The sequence below is a fragment of the Pelobates fuscus genome, chromosome 7, assembly GCF_036172605.1.
Source record: "Pelobates fuscus isolate aPelFus1 chromosome 7, aPelFus1.pri, whole genome shotgun sequence".
NCBI classification, from domain to species: Eukaryota; Metazoa; Chordata; class Amphibia; order Anura; family Pelobatidae; genus Pelobates; species Pelobates fuscus.
The window spans coordinates 162,158,256-162,181,476 of record NC_086323.1 but is presented as its reverse complement, the minus strand read 5'-3'; the positions used below and the strand labels follow the sequence as shown (position 1 = coordinate 162,181,476).

At 39.7% G+C, this 23,221-nt stretch overlaps 1 protein-coding gene across 1 annotated transcript; it reads right to left on the bottom strand.

The window, feature by feature from the left end:
* Positions 1–1,434: 1,434 nt before the first annotated feature.
* DNASE1L3 (deoxyribonuclease 1 like 3) lies at positions 1,435–21,641 on the bottom strand. The gene is made up of 8 exons (XM_063426869.1): positions 21,418–21,641; positions 12,612–12,700; positions 11,816–11,905; positions 10,397–10,509; positions 7,457–7,569; positions 6,450–6,607; positions 4,476–4,572; positions 1,435–3,676 (listed from the first exon to the last, which is right to left on the bottom strand). Exons 1-8 carry the CDS (start codon positions 21,547–21,549, stop codon positions 3,560–3,562), a joined length of 909 nt encoding a protein of 302 aa, XP_063282939.1. The 5' UTR covers positions 21,550–21,641; the 3' UTR covers positions 1,435–3,559.
* Positions 21,642–23,221: the final 1,580 nt, after the last annotated feature.

Sequence of the window (23,221 nt, the reverse complement as noted above, 5' to 3'; positions counted from 1 at the left end):
TGTAAAGGAGTTGGTCTCTATGGGCAGGTAAGACAAGCTCCTTCACAGGTATAGGGACTGGACAGCTATGCTGGTGCCTCCTCCCTCAAATCTGTGGCTGTGCAAGGAGCTTCTGGCTGCTGCTGTTTTTCTCACACATTCTAAGAGTTGGAAATTCTCTGCAACACAGCCCGGGCCAGGCTCTATCAGGGCTGTACCTCCCTGATGGCAGCCCTGGTTAAGAAACTCTTAAGTCCCCTAAAGCACCTTAGTTTGCTGAAGTGATTTAGGGTTAAAGCTGCACTTTTCCAAATTTGCAAAGTCCCCTGATGGTTACATTGCCGCTGGTGTTCCGGGGACTGGCAGGAAAGGGTGCGATTACTTACCTGAACCTGTCCCTCTCAGACGCCGCCATCTTGCTTGCTCTGCACCCCTTCAACAGCTGGCGTTTCAGTAATCCGTTTTTTTTCTTTTTCAATAATTCCAGGTCCAAGTGACTCTGTCTAACATCATGAATGAGTTCAGGATCTACCGGTTCCTTTCTAGCCTTAAACATAATGAAGACAAGTCAGAGGTACTTACTGGATTATTTACTAAAGTGAAAATTCACTTTGAATTCCCACTTTAGTGAGTAATCCTGTTAGTATTTTTGTTTCAGAACAAGCTGCTTCTGACTGAGTTGGCAGAACCGTTACCTTACTCCAGGTGCAAGGAACAATTAAATATCTGGAAATGTGAGTACAGAAAAAGTTACCACACGTCCAGTCATTGTCTGCATGTTTGCCAAACCAGCGGGGTATTTTTTGCTACGGGTCTTTTAACGGATCACTATAGTGTCAGGAAAACAAACTCGTTTTCCTGGCACTATATAATCCTTAGGAACCCCCCACCCTCAGGCCGGCGCTGGAGAAAAGTAAGTGGCTGAAGGGGTGACTATAGTGTACCTTTAATGTGATTGAAATGTGTGCAAGGCCAGCATTTTAGCTGAATCATAAGATGTATTACTTTTATTAAATGTACATTTAACTACTTTGGCATGAATTTTGAAATTGTCACTATCCTACAACATCCTATTTAGTAAATAATTCCCCTGAACTTAAGATCCCATGTTTAAGAACCTGTTTGTTCTTCATCTTTTCCCGATTAATGCTAATGACTCTTTTCTGAGAATCATTTTCACCTTAATGGAGGAAGCTATGAAAATAGCCAAACATCTAGCAACTGTACTATGGCTGCAGCTGTTTCCTTCATTTGTATAACGGAAATTAAGATAAAATGTTTGCACATGTGTTGAAACAATGATATATGTCCTTAGATAACTTAACAAGCATTGTAAGAAATACACAAATCCCAAATATGTCTCTATGTAGATGTGTTGGGAAATGTCTCCTACAACAATTCGATCCTTTCACCAGTTTTCTGATTGCTGAATGACGATAATAAAGGAAACTTAGGAAAAGTTCATAAACAAATTTAATAATAAAATAATTAGACATTTTATTATGATTATGGGCATGATTATGAATACTTATTTTATTATTTTTGACCTTAAACTGGAAAGAGTAAATCGAAAGAGTATCGCTGATGAAATATGTGTTTTTCAGGTATGTTAGACCTAGTCAGGTAGTAAATATAAGGCAGGATGGAATGCTGGTTCATCAGGGCCTTTGGCAACCTAAGTCTGGATGGTCCTCCCTTATCCGAGTCCTGACAGTGCTCCAATAATATCAGTGACCTCATTGTGTCTATAACTCATGTGACACGGAAGCTCATCAGAAAGCACTGAATACAATGCTTTCCCAAGGGGAAGCTTGTATGTGTGCACTGAGCTCGCCACTCATGGCATCTGGACCACAATGCTTTTCTATGAGCATTGGATTGGACTATCAGGGAGGAGGCCATGCCTCCTCAATGGCACCATGGGAGATAGAGAGATGAGTAAAACTTTGATTGTACACATTTTTATGGGAAACTATGGCACTGACCTATATAGAACTAGGGAGTGGGGCACTATAGGGTTAGGGATACAAGTACGTATTCCTAAAACTATAGTGATCCTATAATAGTTATTGCAGTTTTAGATTTTCCTAATTGATTCTGCTGTCACCGTTTATGCTGATCCTCTAGTATTTCTCCAGATCCCTCAGTTTACAGCTTTATTTAAGCAGTAACTATTTCACTCCTGAGTTATTGCACCCTTCTCCTGAAAGGATGTTCCGTTACCCAGCTGTCAACTCTGCAGTCCATAATAATTAATGCAGCCAGAGACCCATCTTCCATCTGTTTGCCTGCAAGTATCATTTTATTTATAAAGGAATCAGTTAATATATCACAGAGCCGCACAACGAGCAAGCAGAACATTCATGTAATATGACAAAACAAATTAGGCTAATGTAAGCAAGTGGTGGTACACTGAAATGCGTTTAAAGGACCACTATAGTGCTAGGAAAATATACTCGTTTTCCTGGGACTATAGGGAAAATCACAGTGAGAAGCACAGAAGCGCCTCTAGCGGCTGTCAATGAGACAGCCACTAGAGGCTGGATTAACCCATTTGTAAACATAGCAGTTTCTCTGAAACTGCTATGTTTATAGAAGAAAGGGTTGATTCTAGATGAACCTGGCACCCAGGCCACCTCATTAAGCTGAAGTGGTCTGTGTGCCTATAGTGGTCCTTTAAGCTCTGAAGATAGCTTTATCTATAGGATTATCTGACAGCCACAGAAAAACAAATAGAACATCTATAATAAACTGTCAGACTCTCAACTTTAACATGTGAGTATTTGGTGCAGAATTGTACCAATCGAGAGCTCTATTTTCCTGTGGGTCAGTGTCTTACACAATCACACCTACATTAAAGGGACACTATAGTCACAATAACAACTGCAGTTGAAGTAGTTTTGGTGTACTGCCCATGCTCTTGCAGCTACATCACGTTTGCTTCTGTCCATGCAGCTTTATCTACACCTCCCCTGGCTGTGACTGACACAGTCTGCATGAAGGTTTTATTAAAATGGATTTTCAATCACACTCCTGTTCTGTAAATTAAACTTTAATTAACACAGGGCTCCTGCAAGATCTAGAAGGCTGTTAACAGATACAACATTCTAGATTAAACACACTGTGCTATAAAGGAAGTTTAAACATTAGAGCTCTCTTTAAAGAAAATGTTTAGGAAGGCTGTGTAAGTCAGGCAGGGAGCTGTGACAAGAGCTGTATAAACAAGGTTATTTACCTCTTAAATGGCAGAGAATTGAGCAGTAACACTGCAGGGGCAAATTCTATACACCAAAACTGCTTCATTAAGCTAAAGTTATTTTAGTGACCATACTGTCCCTTAAAGTTTTTCCCTTGGCCACATTAATTTTTTTTTATATGTAATATTTACTAGTTGCTTTACGTTATTTTATGTCTTTCCATTGCGTCAAAATGTTTATTTTTTACTATTTGTTTAAAAATAATAATAATGTGCCTTTGTCACAATTTTTTGGGTCATTTGCATTATATATCATGTTTATTATTACAGGATGACTACATAGTACAGAATATAGTGCCAAACAGGTAACTGTTGTTGAAATGATCACTTTCCTGAAATTTTGTCTTTTATCTTTTTGAAGAAAGATTTGGTTTTATCCACAAAACTTTTGGCTTTTTTGATTTGCACCTGCACTGGGAAGTGATCGCTGACTTCCAGAGCCTGAAAATAAAAACACACAGACAGACGCACATTAATGTGATTCCTAGGAACACGATGGTATACAAAAAGCTTAGGGTAGACAGACAGCAAACAATAAAAAGAACCCGAACACAGTGGCTAGTTTGGAAATAATGGTTCCAATGGGTCTTTCAAAGTATGTACAATAGTAAAATTCAAATTGGTCATTGATTTACAAGATGCTTGGAAATACTGATCTTCTGCACCCATTGCACCAGTGAGACCATTTTTGAGAGTGATCCAGCAAAATGTTAAGAAATTAGTCTCTAGAACAATCATAAGGCATATAGCAAAGTGTATTCATAGAAAATACTAATTTAACAATCTTTTTTCCAGTTGTCCCCAACCCAGTCCTCAAGTACCACATAACAGTCCAGGATTTAGGGATTACTCAGTTATGTGTCTAAGATGTTTAAGAAAAAAAAAAAACATGTTGGACACAAGAGGGTAATCCCTAAATCCTGGACTGGTAGGGGGTACTTGGGAACCCCTGTTCTATTCCCCAAAACTAGTTGCTGGGGTCACTGGATTATAATTGTGGAGCCACGGTTCAGAGAGGGCAACCAGAGTCACAGATGTTACTGTTCCTAATTTCAGTACCACGAGGCATGGTGACTATGTAGAAATATATTTATACTCAATAGGATGTAGAAGGAAACCGATACAAGTAAAATGCTGGACCTCCATTGGACATCTATTGAACAGCATTGAAATTGCCATTAGACACTACTTCGTGAAATTATCTGCCCCCACATTGCAACCCATCATCAAATCGTGGTACCTGAGTTTCCGTCAGTCCAAATTCTTTTATGAAATCAAACACACTGGCTGAGTCAGGGACTATAGATTTCATCATCTTATCCCCATGAACCACGATCCTGAAAAAAAATAAGTCAACAGCATACTCTGTTTGAAAGAGGTATTCTCACGGATTCTAAGCTGGAAATAAACTAAGGTTTCATAAAATGTTTTTAATGAAAGCACATTTTTATAAAAGGCTTACTACTCTTTTTCACTCTTTTTTTCAAATTAAATTGTTTTAATAAAAAATAAAAAAAGCTTAGTTCAAATGGGATCTATTGATCCTGCAGCCCAACTTGAATCACGCTGTAGCGGAGAGCTGATTTCCCACAGCGTAACTCCACTGGTGTATTAGAATAATGCAGGGACTAGTAGTAAATCCAAGAGGGTAACCAGCACAATCAGCAAGGCAAAACAATAATATCCCATCACCTTTCCCAATCACTGGACGACACACAGTATCAGGAATAGAACTGAAGTTTAATGACACAATTCCTGCTTTTATGGGATTCTCCCATGCAAGGGAGGTACTCGCCATAATTACTACAGTAACCAATCACATAGACGTTACCTCCCACACATCTCCTCCCCTTAGCTTAACAGTTAACATAATTATAATGTACATACTTTTCCCCAATTCCTGAATGTACCCCAACTATGGTAGGTACACCTTTAAGTGTGGTACCCCCTGGTAGCCCTGATCTGGGTGAAAACATATTCAAAATCACCCAGATCAGACCAGGGGTTCGGGAGTTATGAGCAAGCAAAGATTTGACCGACCGCATGGGTAAAGTAGCCGAAAATAGTTCCAAGAGATCTGGCCCTGCGGTCGGTCTCTGTTCATGCATCAAAAGTCCCGAAAGTCTATGCCATCCATGGTTAGGTTTGCATTCGGATGAATCCCCTAGTTCGTGGGATTCATCCTACCGAACGATGGGCCGTTTGTTTGTTTCAATCGGCACTTTCTGAAGTCCTGGAGGTTTTAGCGGTGTTCGGTTAGTCGAGTGTCCGATTTGAGTTCCAGACACTCGACGACCAAACACCGCTGTTCGCGAGTTTAAGATGGCCGCCGCCACCACATGTTCGGCTGCCGAAATGGCAGCCACCCAGGGAATACAGCAGAGCGTTCGTGCGTTTAAACCTAGGGAATGGAACGAGCATACAGGGAGGTAAATTGCAATTCTGTATCATCCAGGCACAGGAAAAACTCTTAAGTTCCAACAATAACAGGAAATATATTGGACAATTAAAGGGGTTCTGCTACACACGCCACGTCACTTTGCGGTCCAATCAAATGCCCTGGACAGTTTTCAATGCTCAAAACATATGAGCGCATGCGCTCTGAGCTGGTGAGTCTTAAGAGTAAAGTAGAGAGTGCAGGATGGACGAGCGAGGGAATTAGTTTTTAAAAAAGGAAGGGAAGACTTAAGCTTCCCCTTGTAGGCACACTCCTGGTACTCATAACAAGGACAGATTGTCTGTTGTCTGTGAACAGTGAACTCTGTCGACAAGGATATATATATTTTTTTTTTGCAAAGAATTGACATTTGGCTATCCAGAACATCGTTGCCAAAGTCACATTTCAAATTCATGTGCACACGAGGTGTAACTAAAGTTTACTTAAATAAAAAACAATATTTAATTAAAGCACTTTTTTTGGTTGGAGTAACTCCGTAATGGAGCAAATATCTAGTGCATTATAGAATTACCGTAGTTTAGATTTCATATTTTAAATTGCTGTGTTGATTTAAAAAAAAAAAAATATTAATGTTATAATTCATGCTTTTCAAAATGGTTTATTCTATAATAACTCTGTTAGTGCGGGCACTGTATGAATTGGGATGTCGTGTTTGAGCACTTTTTGTAGCTTTAATCATTGAAATGTTTTTAGATTGCTTTTAGAGAGTTTTAAGTGTGCATTCTGGGATTATTTATTTTATTGTAGAACTATTACCTGTCATATGCACAGTTGGTGGTGCTCTTAATTGTTGTATCATCTTTGTCCCCAATTAGCCAGATAAACTCTGGATTAGACCTCAGCCGTATGTTCTTCCAGTGTTTTTTGGGAACATAGGAACATCCTGCATTGAAATCACCCATGAAAATAAAATTCTGTAGGACAGAAGTAAGATAAAAAAAAAAAGTAAATTATGTGACATATTGCTTGAAAAGTATTGTTAATGTTAGAACCACATCAGTACAACTAGCTAATTATCTATGAAGATAGTATGATACAATGGGGTTTAACAAATCAGGGGACAACTTTTTTAAAGTGGAACAATCAGCAAGAACGTCCTGTGAGTTTCAATGGTGATCATGATTTCATGGTGGTTATTACACTTTTACACTAAACCTCTATGTGTACTGTTGTATAGAATACAGTTGTATTTCCTTTATAGCACAGTGTGTTTAATTTGACTTAGTTCATTTCAGAAAGGAATCTTTCATAGCTCTTGTCACGTAACGCGGAGGCCCTCATAGGATAGCATTTATTCAATGCTTTCAATGGGGAAGATTAGATGTGCATCAGGTTGCCAATGATCCTCTGTGAGGAGCATTAGATTGGACCACCCTGCAGGAGGCCATGCCTCCGCTGTGACATTGCGGGAGAAGGAGAGGCATCAGCGCTGAGGAAAAACATGAGACAAACTTGAATTTTCCTAAAATTCCCCTGCTCATTGGGGGAAAGTTAATATACAAAGGGACATGGACAATAGTGCATTAGGAATCCAGGTTTATATTCTTAACTCTTTAGTGTTCCTTTAAAGGAACACTCTCAGCTCCATAACAAGAGAGGGACCTGGTAGGAAAAAAGTGTGGGCCCCCCATAGAGCAACGGTAGCCAAAAGGTAGTTCCGCCGCTGACCATAACAACTACAGCTTGCTGCACTGCACTGCGTAGCTAGCAGAAATTCCCTGCAGTTCCACTTCAATCAACAGTGAATACAGTGTTAGTTTTACCTTTGATTTCCATTTCTCTTTTACATCAAGGTGAACATCGTATAGTTCATCGATCTCTCGAACGGCGGCTTCAGGAGTTGTGTGCTGAGGGATGATGACAAACTCTTTCACTTCTTCGTCAGGGAATAAAAAGGGAAATTGTTACTTGTAAAAGGAGAAACTTAAAACCTGAGAGAGGATTTTAACAAATTTCCAGATTAGTAAATTAGAGAACTTTGGTTATCAAAGATAAGTGGGTTAAACAAACTAGACATTGTCCAAAATTAGACCAGAGAAAACATAAATAAAGAAGACAATTGTTTCCCTTATAGAATATAACCGAGCCCTGTCCGTGCTTGATTAAGGGTAGAAAAACAGAACTTGCTCATATATTTTATCTTGTGCTTAGAACAAATTCCTCAACATGCAACAGACTGTGTCTTTTTTGTCCTTGCATCTCACTTTGTATATTTTCAAATATTTTAACTTGTTTAGTGATGGCGCATGAGGACAGGAGGATTAACTATATTCCTTTAATGTCATAAAATATTTTGTAGAATCTGATACGGTTCACAGTATTAGCATGGCTTTATAAAAGACAAATCATGTCAAACGATCTATAAAGAATTCAGTTGAAGTTTGGATCAGTGAATTGCAATGGATGTGATATATTTGGGTTTTCCTAATGCCTTTCATACAGTTTCTCCTAAGCAGTTAGTGTACAAATTAAAAGCAAATGGTGTAGATGAAAATTCTTGTTCTTTGATTTCCACATATGTCTGGCTTAATTTCTCTGTTTATTAATGATCTTGCAATAAATCTTGACTGTAATGTGCTCATTTGTGTTTGCAGATGACACAAACTAGGCAAAGTAATACAGTGTGAGAAGGATATTATGTTGCGGTTCCAAGGGATTAGTACAGATTTGGTGACTGGGCATCCAAGTGGCAGATTAACTTTAATGTAGATAAATGCAAAGTTTTGAATTTTGGAGTGAGGAATGCACAAACACTGTAAATCTTAAATGGTACTAAGTTAGGGGGGAAATAAGTATTTGGAAATATTTATAGACAACAGGCTATGCAACAATGTGCACGGTCATGTAGCAGTTGCTAAAAGCAGTAAAATATGGTCATGCACAAAAATGGGTATTAATTCACAAAACAGATCATTTTGCATCTTTATAAATCAATGGTAAGAGCCACCATTTAAAAAAATAAATAAAATAAGGTACCATTTTGGACATCTATTTTAAAGAAAGATGTTATGGAACTGAACATAATGCAAAGGTGGAATATAAAATGAATAAGGGGAATCCTACCAAGGTTGCTCTATCTGTTCCAGGTCCTACTGCTGTGGGTCACTAAGCGGGATCTGGAGGCTCCTCAAAAGGTAATAGACTTTTTCATGTGTGGTAATAAGAGACACAGGTTGGCAAGAAATATGTTCTACGAACGAATATGTTGTATAGACCAGAACTTACTGACGTACAACTATTTACCCCAGCTTGCACAAGGGGAGAGAAGGTGAGTGGATTTTGAATCCTATTTGATGGGGTCGGATCTCTTTAACCCCTTAAGGACCAAACTTCTGGAATAAAAGGGAATCATGACATGTTACACATGTCATGTGTCCTTAAGGGGTTAAGTACTACATGTGGCTAAATAAACCCCAGAGGGCCCTACTACGCACAATATGCCCGTCGATTCTGACATCCCTCCATTTGGGACAGGATAAAATAAAAATTCCAATTTACTTCTGGCTCTTCACCAATGACTCCAATCCTTAGGAATAAATATTTCAAACACCCCCCAGAATGCTACAACAGGATTTTAGGAATATAGAGGTAGTGGGGATACAGCGTTACAGGCACTTATGAACCATTCCGCAGTAACTATCTATGAGCCCAGAAGAACACAGCCCCTACAAACACGTAGGGACCTTTTTTTGATATATACAGATCAGAGATTTTGCCCTTCAGCCAGCAGTGCGTAGAGCAGCAAAACAGTGCCCCACACCATTTAAAATATTGTTCCTTTAAGGAAACTGTCAGAAGGGATTAGTGTCTCAGTTATGTTTGTACATATGCTCTCACTCCACTGTCTGGGGCCCAATGAGATACGTTGCACGATGGGCACAAGATCTTGGGGGTGAGGTTGAAGTATGGGAAGACATATGGGAGGCAGTGGCAATGGTTTAATTATGCCTTTCAGCCCAGGAACAACTACTAGAGGGTCTTCCCAAAAAAATCACAGAAACTCCTCAATAAAATCACTTTGTTGCCAGAAGAGCTATTGCCGCATCGTGGTTGAGAGCTTCAGCCCCTTCCTTGAGGAAGCAAACATTGAGGACCACCAGCTGATGGACAACTGATGACCAGCATACAAAACACATTACCAACCTATTAGAAAGTTTGGGACCCTTGTTGAGACTTTTCCTTCACAACAGCACACGGGTTATTGCCATAGGGCTTACTCTGATCTCATTGTGGTGGTACTCCCTGCCCCTCACCCTGTGTTTTATTTTTAAGTTTGTTACCTTTTTGCACTGTAATATTGTACAGTTGGATGCTGCAATTCAGAGACTGATGTAATGTAAAGCCTGCTGACAACTATGTGAGTAAATGAAAATTTCTTTCTCAACTAAAGAATAAAAAAAAATAATGAGACTGGAAGCTTTTAGTTAGGTTCTAAACATGAACAAGTTTACTTTCGGAAAAAAAGAGTTGAGTTGGGAAATAATCACACATATACGAACATATGCCTGTACGGCACTCATTGTGAATGCGCATTAGGTTCCCCCTTATAAAATCCCATTGAATATAAGCAATATGGTTTCCATGGTGATTGCTCTACGTAAGAGCTTTGCCTAAGAATTACTTTGTCCTTCTTGTATACCTCAGTACTATGTATTGAATTTTTTGGTTAATGTGCAAAGTAGCCTTAATGCTCCAGCTCTTACCAGTTGTAGGGGCGTTGAACCAAACAATAAAGGGTTCTCTGGAAAATGCATCAGGATCTCCAGCCTGCATGTCATGGTACTGATAGGTTTCCTTCACCGAGACTAGCTGATTCCTTGGTGTAAATAAACCAAAATAGTATAAATGACTGTAGCACAAGATGCATCAATACTGTATAATTTAGCTGGGACAGTAAAAACCCACCTGTGTAGTGTAAATAGTTAACATAGTATTAATCTCAAATGAGTTTCTGGTCCTAATTCCTTTGTCTCTCTTTTTTAGGTACTCAGAATGATGGAAATGTATGAGCATATCACAGAATCCCAGTAGGAAAACTCACAGTGGTATACATTGAGTATTAGAATACCTAGATCCACAAGAAAACACTTACAAATACTGTGCGGTGTCCGTGACACTATCTCGGTTATTACCAGTTATGGATGATGTGTATTAGTGGATCACAGAGCTCCATTGCAAAAAAACTCACAGCAAACCAAGGTATGGGTGAGGGCATCACAGTGCTCCCAACATGAAAATTCTGTGTTATGAAGCATATATGAATTGATCCCAGTGGTCCATAGAAATAAAATATACCATGGGGAATGCTGCGTATTGATGTATCACAGTGTTCCTTAGCCACTTAGTTTAATAATTCCTATAGACTGTAAGCTCGATTGAGCAGGGTCCTCTTCAACCTATTGTTCCCATAAATTTTTTGTAATTGTCCTATTTATAGTTAAATCCCCCTCTCATAATATTGTAAAGCGCTACGGAAAATGTTGGCGCTATATAAATGGCAATAATTATAATAATAATAAAACTCACATTAGTGTGAGCTGTATATAGGCGTATAACAGAGCTCTATCGCTATCAAACCCACAGTAATATTCAATATGTATGAGATCTCCATCGCACTGAAATTCCTAATAATGTACTTTTATGTGACTTACAACAGCGCATGCATTTATACACTGCCCTCATGTTAAAATAGTGAATGAGAAGTCAAAGGAAGTTTCATTTACATTTGTGAGTGCTTTCAAACTCTGTTTTTCACATTTAAAAAAAAAAAAAAAGAGAGAGAACTAATCAGTGGTGCTGGAATGTTTGATATGCTGTACACTCCACAGTATACAATTCACAAAATGTCTTATGGTTTGCTCTCTTTTACAGCCGACAGATAATGCTTGGAGCTAAAGTGTAAGTGTTCAGAAGCCATACGCCCAACATCATACAACAAAATCAGGATGAGTTTTCATGATCGATTCAAATACATTTGAATATCACTTTATTCCACCTTAAGGTGCAGAGAGAAATGTTTTATGATGTGTACAGAACAATAAAGTTGGTTCATTATACAGGCTAACTACTTCTCTACTGGCTTCATTTTGCTGTAGGCCCACATAGATTCTGTAGTTACTTACCTATAAATAAACGCATACTGCTCCTTGTATGTGTTACGACCAAGCCTTTTACTTATTATTAAGCTGTATTCGTCCTTCATCTCTGTTTGGCTGCAAAATATGTAAATTCTTGTCAGAGTGTAAATGTGATCGGCAGAGTGACATACATTAGATGTTTTTTTGGGTTTTTTTTACACAGCCACTGGTGCTGCTGCAGTTAAACATCTTTTGGGGGCGATTTCGACTTTTACTTGGTCTTCTCCTATAATGCTTGGCCCATAGTGTGTTTACGAATTCTCTGACCAATATTGTTTTTAATATTGTTTATTACCTGACTGGTATTCTATTAAAATGTACCCTCATCTAAACTGCCTTTGTGCAGAGAAAGACTACAATTCCACAGGGCCCGAGGAAGGTTACCAGTTTAGGGCCCCTGCATTCTGAAAGTTCTAGGGCCCCTGTCTAATTCCGTGGCCCTAGGCAGATGCCTTAGTTATGACTGATCCTGCCTTGCCAGTTTAGGGCCCCTGCATTTACTCTTCATATAGTGATAGTGAATGGGCCCAAGCATTCTGAAAGTTCTAGGGCCCCTGTCTAATTTTGTGACCCTAGGCAGATTCCTTAATTATGGTTAATCCTGCGTTTTTGGGTGGGATCATTCTGATACGTAACAGGCTTAGGTTCTCTTGCATAATAGCACAACTTGTTTAAGACATTAGAGGGACTATCTGAAGGGCAAGCTATTAAGCTTCCCATCATTGTTGATAGAAATCTCACAGATTGTCTGGCCAGTATTGTTAAAGTGTTTAAATTCTACCTGTTGAGTAAATCCATCAAGGAATGGATTGCTTTATCCTTGTTGTCTTTGATTTCCATTAGAAGCATTAAGTCACAACGAGATACAATCTATGAAATAAAGAAATTCGATTTTTATCAGTTCCCATCCATAACATCAGAGTGTTAGAGAGATAAGGATAAAGAAGGTAAATTGTGTAAAACAAAATAAAATAAAAAAAAGCCATGAGACATATGGGAGTAGATGTTATGCACTGCTTACTCTAAATGCCAAGTGCCCCTTGTAGGAAGTGGAGAAATTAGTTGCGGAGTCAGAGTGCCAGTAACAAGTAAAAAAAAAAAAAATAAGGGGTCATCCACATTTCACTATCCTCCTTTCTTTTCAAATCACTGCTCCCCTTACTCTTCAGGCCACTTGTCTGTTTCCTGCATGAGACAACTAATATCAATTCACTAGTGCAGGGATAGGCAACCCAGATGTTGTGGACTACATCCCCCAAAATGCTCTTACACCCATAATGCTGGGAAAACATCATGGGAGGTGTAGTCCAAAACATTTGCAGTGCCGAAGGTTGCCTATTTTTAGACTGAACCCTTGGAGAACTCAGTTTTTAAGGGGCTTGTGCAAAGTCAGTTCACTGTTGTGAACATTAAAAAATATACAAGTGCAATCTTAACAAACAGGCAGAGGCCATTGACAAAATGTAACAAGGCAAAGTGATTTTATCAAGTGAGGTGGAGGTGAGGTCCAGTGACGTAGAGGACAAGTCACTGCTCCCTTCCTTATAATAAAAAAAAAAGGTGCGCTATACCTTTAAAAACTGTGAAATGTTAACACATACACACTAAGTGCAAAAAATAAATGCAAAGTGCAATATAAAAAGTGCAATGTGCAAGTATTTGAATATTCTGTGTATAAAGTGCACAAATGAGTGCATAAAAGTAATTAAGTACGGTCCCACACTGAAGCGCTACAATACGTTCTAAAAAGATAATACAATAGGTTACAGTAATTAAAAATACAGATCTATAGAGATAATAATAATAATAAAGACAGTAATATGTCTATCATTAAGGTATAACTTCCACTAGCAAGTCCAAAAATGCATAATTTTTCAAAAAAATGTATAAAATATTAAAATGTCAAATAAGGTGTAAAAAAATAATAATTGATTAGTCCACAATGACTAAAGATCCTCTTAGGCTATTGTGATAAGTGTAGCAATCTGATCTCAATAATGTTACAAGATGGATAATGCAAAAAAGTTACAGCAATTTAGACCTGTGTGCCAAATATTCTAGTACTCATATGGATGATAGGAGAGTTCAATACCCTGTATATAACCATTATTCTGAAAATATGAGTATATATAAACATGTAAACTCTGATAGAGTTAATTCCCACAAGTAATTTAGTACCTGTAATAGAGAAACAAAAGAAACCATAGTGCTCACTGTTAAACAGTAATTTATTAATAAAAAAACATGTAAAATGCTCAAATAAGTGAAGTAAGAAGAAGAAGCCTGTCAGAGGATGGTCCCTGTGTAGGAAGCTGTTGCTTGTAGTACCCTATTTGTGTAGCGTCAACGTTTCGGACCTGTTCTCGATCCTTTCGAACAGGTCCGAAACGTTGACGCTACACAAATAAAATGTGTTTATTTTTTCACTAATTAAGACCGTTGAGTGCCCACTTTTCTTTGCTAAAATATTTGGATATATATTGGTTCCAGCATGGTGCACAGAAATGGGATAACGGTGAGTGCCCTCATCCGTGCATTGTATATATATATATATATATATATATATATATATATATATATATATATATATATATATATATAAAACAAACGTTTGCCAGCACTTCTGGATTTCCAACATCAAAATATTATCAAATCGACGTTTCAGTCCCTAATCCGGGACTTTCATCAGGACATTCATCCTGGATTAGGGACTGAAACGTCGATTTGACAATAAAGTATTTTGATGTTGGAAATCCAGCAGTGCTGGCAAACGTTTGTTTCCTATATCACAGTGTGGCTGAGCAACCGGTATCACTGGCTGGAGGTAGGAGTGCAAAAGTTCTTTTATATATATATATATATATATATATATATATATATATATATATATAAAACATGTAGACTCTGATAGAGTTAAGTTCCACAAGTGATTTAGTACCTATAACAGGTACAGGTTGTTTCTTCAGTATATGGTTATATTGAACTCTCCTATCATCCATATGAGTACTAGAATATTTGGCGCACAGGTCTGAATATTACAACATAATATATTGCTGTAATTTTCTTGCATTATCCATCTTGTGACAATATTGAGATCATATTGCTACACTTATCACAATATCCTAAGAGGATCTTTATTTCTTAACACTGTGGAAATTTTGGACTAATCTATTTTTGTAATATTATTTACACCTTAATGTACATTTTATATATATATATATATATATATATATATATATTTAAATGTTTTTATTTTTTTATTTGCTAGTGGACGTTATACCCCATTGATAGACGTAGAACTGTGTTCATTATTATCTTCATATATTTGTATTTTTAATTACTGTAACCTAGTGCATTATATTGTTTATTGCTCCTGGTTAGCATGCTATCTCTGTAGGTAGAGTATTTATTCTATATGGGTGAAATATGTGAGATAGACACTATGGGATTGGCTTGTATTGATTGTGTTGTATGGGTGCAGTTTGAACTATGAGTTGTGGATAATGCTTACTTGCAAGATAAAAAGGTCTCTAAAGGCAAAACTAAGATAGCACCGGCTGTCCATGGAGTGTCTCAAACATTTCCCTGCCAAGCAAGTCTCTAACACCCTTAAAAATGTCTAAGATCCTGGTGGAAGAAAACAGTACACCGGTTTTCACTACCTTTTCTACCTCCACTTTACTTCTTGCATAGCTGGCCCCTTTGTAAAGTTCCGCAAATGGCTCATCTGGACTGTAATACTTGTTGTATATATGTACTAGAACGATAACTTATGCATAACTCTAGCATGTAAGCTTGTTTGAGGGACCACAACTACCTATTGTTCCTGGTTTCTCACTCCCACCTGGTTTACAGGTGGGAGGGAGAAACACAGAGCTCCCCCTTCCAACCAGTCACTCACTGTAGTGTGGCCTCATGGTCCGCAGTAGATCTTCTCTCAGGGGACCAGTCCTGGGGAAAAAAGTGTGGGAACACCCAAGAGCTCCACCAGCTCAACATGGTTGAAGGGCCCTGTGTTTGTTTTTCCTTGTATCAAGGAGCTGTATTGTGTGTATGTGTATGTATGTGTGTGTATATATATATATATATATATATATATGTTTTGAAGTGTCTGTGCATAAGGGGTAAGGTGTGTATGTATGTATATATATATGTTTTGAAGTGTCTGTGCATAAGGGGTAAGGTGTGTATGTATGTGGGGATAAAGTATATGCTGGTGAAATGTGTATTTGAGGTCATGTATTGCATTTTTCTAGGGAAGAGTACTATGTATTTGGGGGATTGTACAGTGTGTGAGTGATGTACTCTACTGTGGTGTGTGAATGTATTGTGTGTTGGTTTACTTTATATGAGAGTTCACTTTATGTGGGGGTGTAGAGGGTGGGATAGAGGGGGTCTTTACTATTGTTAGTTTTTTTAAATTATTTAAAAAAAATAATAATAATACCCCCCCCCCCCCCCCCACTTGCAGGTACACATAAGCTCTCACTGACACCCACACTGACAGACTCACCCATGTGGACATGCACACACTGACACTGCAACTCCTAATGTAAGGACACCCCAGTAAAAATATTAACTGGCAGGCTCTTGGATATTTTACTAACCAGTAAATACTTTTGGTTTGTTTTTTTGTTCCATACAGCCTGATTATGGATTAGGCATGCTAGACCTATACCTAATCCTTAACTAGAGTAGGGGACCCAAGTGAGGTCTCAAACTTAAGGAAGCAATCAACAGCTGGGGGGCAAGGGGGGTCTCACCTGTTGCAAGGGAAATGCCCTTCTTGAACTCCTTATAGAGGCAGCAACCAGTCTCAGCATGACACACACAGTTACCCATACAAACACATGGTGACTCATACAAACACAAATTGACACAGACTGACTGATACAAAGAAGACTGACTCTTACACAAACAGACTGTCCCTTACGTACAGAGACAAATCCATCCATACACATAGACTGACCCATATACACACACACACACACACATACACACACTGACCCATGTAAACACAGGCTGAATCTTACACACACAGACTGACCCTTAAACACAAACAGATCTATCCATACACACACAAACTGACCGATACACACACTGACCCATACAAGCACACACAGACTAACCCACACAAAAACAGAGTGACCCACACGCACACACACACACACACAGATTGACCCATACACACTCATAGACTGACCCACCCATACACAAACTGACCCATACACTCAAACACGGATCCATACACACACAGACTGACCCATACACACTAACCCACAAGTACACACACTAACCCATACAAACATAGACTGACCCATACACATACACACACACACACACACACACACTGACCCATGCAAACACAGGCTGAATCTTACACACACAGACTGACCCTTAAACACAAACAGATCTATCCATACACACACACTGACCCATACAAGCACACACAGACTTACCCACACAAAAACAGACTGACCCACACGCACACACACAGATTGACCCATACACACTCATAGACTGACCCACCCATACACAAACTGACCCATACACTCAAACACGGATCCATACACACACACAGACTGACCCGTACACACTAACCCACAAGTACACACACTATCCCATACAAACATAGACTGACCCATACACACACATACACACACTAACCCATACAAACATAGACTGACCCATACACACACATACACACACTAACCCATACAAACATAGACTGACCCATACACACTTACAGACTGACCAATCCATACCCAAACTGACTCATCCACTCAAATATGGATCCATACACACACAGACTGACTCAAACACATGCACACACTGCCCCACACAGAGTGCACACTCACCAACTGCCTGAATGCCTCACTTCCCCCATGCTGTGTGCAGAGCTAAGGCCCCCTTCCTCTCTCTCTACCCCATTCTGCTCTGTGTGACCCAAAAGGAAGTGAAATATAATCACTTTGCCCCAGCACAGTACCCCTCAGTGGTCACATGGGGAACAGCCATCTAAAAGCCAGATAGCCCGGGACTTGCATTACACCCCACCAGACATTAAAGTTTGCTGGGCTATTGAGGGAGATGTTTGATCACAACACCAGCCAATTAAGTTACAGAGAGCCCTATGTAGGATGGTACTGCCCTGCCCACTTTTTCCTCAGCAGGAACACCATCAATCCCATGTGTTCCTGCAGGACTCGAGCCCTGCCTATCTATCCCTGCTCTCTCATACTCACCCTCCACTTACTGTCACTCACCCTTCGCATGCTATCCCTGCTCTCTCACACTCACCCTCCACTTTCTGTCACTCACCCTTCACACGCTATCCCTGCACTCTCACACTCACCCTCCACTTTCTGTCACTCACCTTTCGCACGCTATCCCTGCTCTCTCACACTCACCCTCCACTTTCTGTCACTCACCCTTCACACGCTATCCCTGCTCTCTCACACTCACCCTCCACTCTCTATCCCTGCTCTCTCACACTCACCCTCCACTCTCTGTCATTCCTCTCTGTCACTCACCCTCCACTCTCTATCTCTGCTCACACTCACCCTTCACTCTCTGTCCCTCCCTTCTGTCACACTCACCCTCCACATCTGTCACTCACCCCCACTCTCTGTTCCTGCTCTGTCCCTCTCACCCTCCACTCCCACACTGTGTGCCTGAGTCCCTCTTCCCCTCCTGCCTGCAGACAATCCCTGATAGTGGTCAGCAGAAGATGCACCTTCCCATCACTTTGTTGCTATGCGATAGCCAGGATACCAACACTAGGTATCAGGCTGGCGGTCAGTGTGCATGCGCACTGAGTTACAAAATATCCGGAGCTCAGACTGGGAACTTCTCCGCATTCTATGGACCGCCGCTCTCCGGCTATTCACTATGGGGACCGTCAGCAAGCTGTGTGTCTCCAGCTATCAGGCATTCCTCTATAACCAAAGGACAGGTCCTGCAGGACTTCTAACAGGGACGGAGATCCTGCTTTGGAAAAAGTGCAGGAATGCCATTCCCAAGTGTTGCTACAGGAATCGGGCCAGGGATCTTCTTCTTTTAGCTGGTCTGACAGGGGGCTGCTCAATGTAACTGGAGTGAAGGGAGCGGGAAAGAAGATATTTTAATGGCGTCCACAACGCCATGCTACAATAGGAAGTAACCGCATCAAAATGAGAGAGGAAGAGACAATATATGGGGGTGAATACAAAAAAGGAGGGTTGAGTGACACAAGCCAACTCAGGTACAGATGTGGGGTGGCAAACTTAGTGTTTGTCTGTTCAGCCAAAAATCCTTGCACCAGTCGTGGAGGGATTATAAAGCCAATTATATTTGCAAAGTATTGCATCAATAGATACTCTGTGCAGACAGGGAAAAAGCACCTCCTTGCATAATAACCTATGTAGGCAGAAACATCATTCGAGTCCTTGGGATGCCCAATTAAAAAAATGAAAAAAAAAAGACTGGAAAACAACAGGCTGTAATTCAGTTCACACTGAACTTAAGCAATACCTGACGTAAGTCTTCCAACATTACACCAACATTGCAACCTCTGCTAATGCCACATATATAGAGAAATTACAATAAAAAGGTGTGATCTTACTGAATTAAATAATAGACATAAGATATTTCCCAGAAATATTTGTTTACTACCTATCCTACAAGTCTGTACTAGAGTCAGTGTAGCCTCTAGTGTTTTTAACCCCTTAAGGACACATGACGTGTGTGACACGTCATGATTCCCTTTTATTCCAGAAGTTTGGTCCTTAAGGGGTTAATGATAGGGTGTTTAAGAGGTATCCAGATTTATGGAGTTTTTCTGACATGAAACCATAAATAATAAAATCAGGTGTGATTTGCAGATTTTACTGCTGGAGGAGAAACCCTCTTCTGGGCATTTAAACGTTTAATAACCAATTTATTAAAGGGACACTATAGGCACCCATGTAACTTCATCTCATTGAGAAACTGCAGTGTTTACATAGTAGGGTTAAGACTGCTTAACTGCCGGCTTCCTGCTTGTTTGCCTCCGGGAAACAATGCCGGGGGTTCTCACTCTGTGCATGAATACATCCAATGTCTAAAAAAATCCCAATAGGAAATCAATGAGGAAATGATATCCAATGGGCATGGCCTAATACTCACTCACTGTGTCTGCGCAACAACTCCTTGCCATCAGCTGGCATTGGCTTGCCAACATCGGCAAGTGGGGCACTAGTATTGTGTAAGTGTAAAGGTTTTTTTTTAACCCTTTATTTGCCACTGGAGGCTGCAGAGGGGGCTAGAGGGCACTATAGTTCTAGGAAAACCGTTTCATATTCCTAACAATATACATTTCATTTAAAGATCTATTTTTATTTACAGTATTTATTTTCATCTTCCGAGTGTTTCTGTAGAGCATTGCACAAATATTTGCTGTAAGATTTTCCTTTTTGAAAACAAGATTTTTTTTATATATATATTTTTTTATATCTTTGTGCAAATTTGGTCACAAGTTGCACCATGTGATTTTTAATGTTTTAGTGACTTTCGATTTAAAGGGACATTATAGTCACCCAGAACACTTCAGCTCAATGAAGTGGTCTGGGTGCCAGGTCCCTCAGGTTTTAACCCTTCAGATGCAAACATAGCAGTTTCAGAGAAACTGCTATGTTTACATTTGGGGTTAATTCAGCCTCTAGTGGCTGTCTTCCGGACAGCCACTAGAGGCGCATCTGCGACGCTGGAGGCACATTTCACCTCCATTGCGCAGAACGTCCATAGGAAAGCATTGAGAAATGCTTTCCTATGGACACTTTGAATGCACGCGCGGCACTTGCCACGCATGCGCATTCGGCTCTGCTGACGTCGGACGGGGGAGCTGACGTCGACGTGGGAGGAGAGGTCACCAGCGCTGAGGGAGCCCGGCTCTGGATTAAGGCAAGCTGCTGAAGGGGCACTATAGTGTCAGGAAAACCGCTTTGTTTTCCTGACACTATAGTGATCCTTTAATATAGTTGAAAATGCTTTCTAAGTGATTTTATATTTTTGGATACACTTTTAAAATGACTTTATATTGTGAAAAATATTTTAATCTTTTTTTATGATTGCTTTGGATGTTCATAAGGTTATGCGGAAGTACAAATAAGCAAAATATGTGTGAGAATTTAAAACGAGTGGATTAGGTGGGTTGACTAGTTATCATCGGCTGGCACAATATATGATTCTACAATTCTATATCCATCAGCATTTAAGACCTTATAAAATATTAGCAAAATCAGCTTTTAAATCAAGTCTTATGTAAGAGCTCATAATCCACATATCAGTGTGAAATTAGTGAACCTTATGGCTATGCAATTATAAATCATCCTGCAAATAACCATACAAAGTATGCGTTAGTGAGCACCCCTTAAAAATATATAGTTGAGAAACTCAGAGTATATTGGTAAAGCCATTAAAAAATAGTTCCAATATATGCTGATATTTTAAGTGTATGCCAAAATGCAATTTAAGTGTTGAATAGAAAATTGTTCTATCGAACTGGCCTGTACATGATGGAAACATTTAGTATTTGCTGATCTGATATTAGGTTGAAAATGAGAACATACCTTCACAATGAGAGCCATCACCTCAGGTTTGGCACATTTTGCTTCTCCAAAGGATCTGACATTAAAAGAGCAGATGGTGAGAGATTCAGTCTCAATGAAATAAAGACTAAAGAGCAAAAATACAAATATCATGATTCCTGGGTCTTAAGCAACAGAGGAGATGTGTGCTGCTGAGTGTCCCTCTAACAAAATGAGGATCTTCAATCTATATCCCTCTGCACAACAGAAACAGGAATAGCAAGTTCTGTCTTTTCCCTTTCTGTTCAGGGACGTTGTGTTTTTGGCTGTGAGCCTGACCATATAACTCCCACTTCCCCTTATTATACAATAAAATAATATTGATACCCACGTTGGTTTACCAAGATAGCGTGGATCTGGATAGTTAAATGAAGCTATGGAGCAAGCAGCTGTTAACGGCAATGTCTAAGCAAAAGGTATTTGGGAGCCTCCTCCATTAATGTGCCTCTATATTTTATTTTAACAAAACAGCTCCTTTTCGCATTATGTAGAACCTGGTCGTTCTGAGGTGGCCCCAATGATGCAGAAGTTTTACTTCTGCTTGATCAGTCATAAGCTGTACAACCTTGGATGGTGATGATAGCTTTCGAACGCTGTGGAACTATACACATTTAAAAGTGTAAAGAAACATCTAGCACTAAAACAACAACAACAACAAACTCATTGGATTGAAATTAAAATAAACAATGCAGCAGAGCTTCACTTGACATGTTTCGCCCACATTCTCTTTAAGCCAACAGAAAATAATGTTAATCTACTTTGCAAAAACCACGTATGGTACACACAACATACCACTACCTAGTCGGATCCTCTGGCCACTGTAACACTTTCATTCTAATTAAGCTATTATTGTTCTTGAAGTCTCCCGGCACCGTCTTACCTATAAGTGTTAAAGTATTTTAAAGCATTGTGAGTACATAAAAAAAAAATACATAGATCTTTGTGCAACGTGGTCCTAAATAGCACCAGGCAATCACTGCCATTCTCAGCCAATCACTGCCATCTCCTCACTGCTTGCGCTAATGCTTCCCCATTAGCATGGAGCGAAGAGGAGTTCCTCAGACCAACATATCTTAAAGGAAGACTATAGTCAACAGAACTGTTTGAGCTTATTGTATTTTATCTGGTATTCTCATTCCCTTCAGGTTTTTTTGCAGTAAACACTGTATTTTCAGAAAAAAATGCAGAATCTGCAGCACTGCCATTCAGTGTCTCCTCCCTCTGCATGGAGACACAGAACTTTCCTCATGTTTCCTTTCCTCATCTTTCCTTTCCTCATCCACTTCTGATGATGTCAGCCAAGCAAGCAGATGAGGGGCTAAGCCAGCAGAAACAGACTGAAAAAAGTAAGATTTTTATATGTTTAGGGGGCAAGTGGGGTCCAGATGGTATTTTTAATACTATTGGGTCAGGAATACATGTTTGTGTTCCTGACCTTATAGTGTTCCCCCCAGGCCCTCCCCCTGAGCAGTGGGTGGGGGCCCTAAATTAGAATGAGGGGGGGACCTAATGTCCTCCTCTCTGGTCCCCACACCTGAGCAGTGGGTGGGGTCCCTAAATAAAAAAATAATCCCCTCCCCCTGGTGACAAGGGGTCCCCAAACCCCTAGTCACCCCACTCCCCCCCAATAAATGAACCCCTACCTACCCCCCTCACCCTAAAAAGAACGAGGGGGGACCATTTAACTAAGTACCTGAAAAAAAAATGACCATGTGATTTTCTCTTTCTTCTAAAATCTTCTGTTTTCAGCCTCAAAAAGGCCAAATAAAAAGCCATAATAACCGAC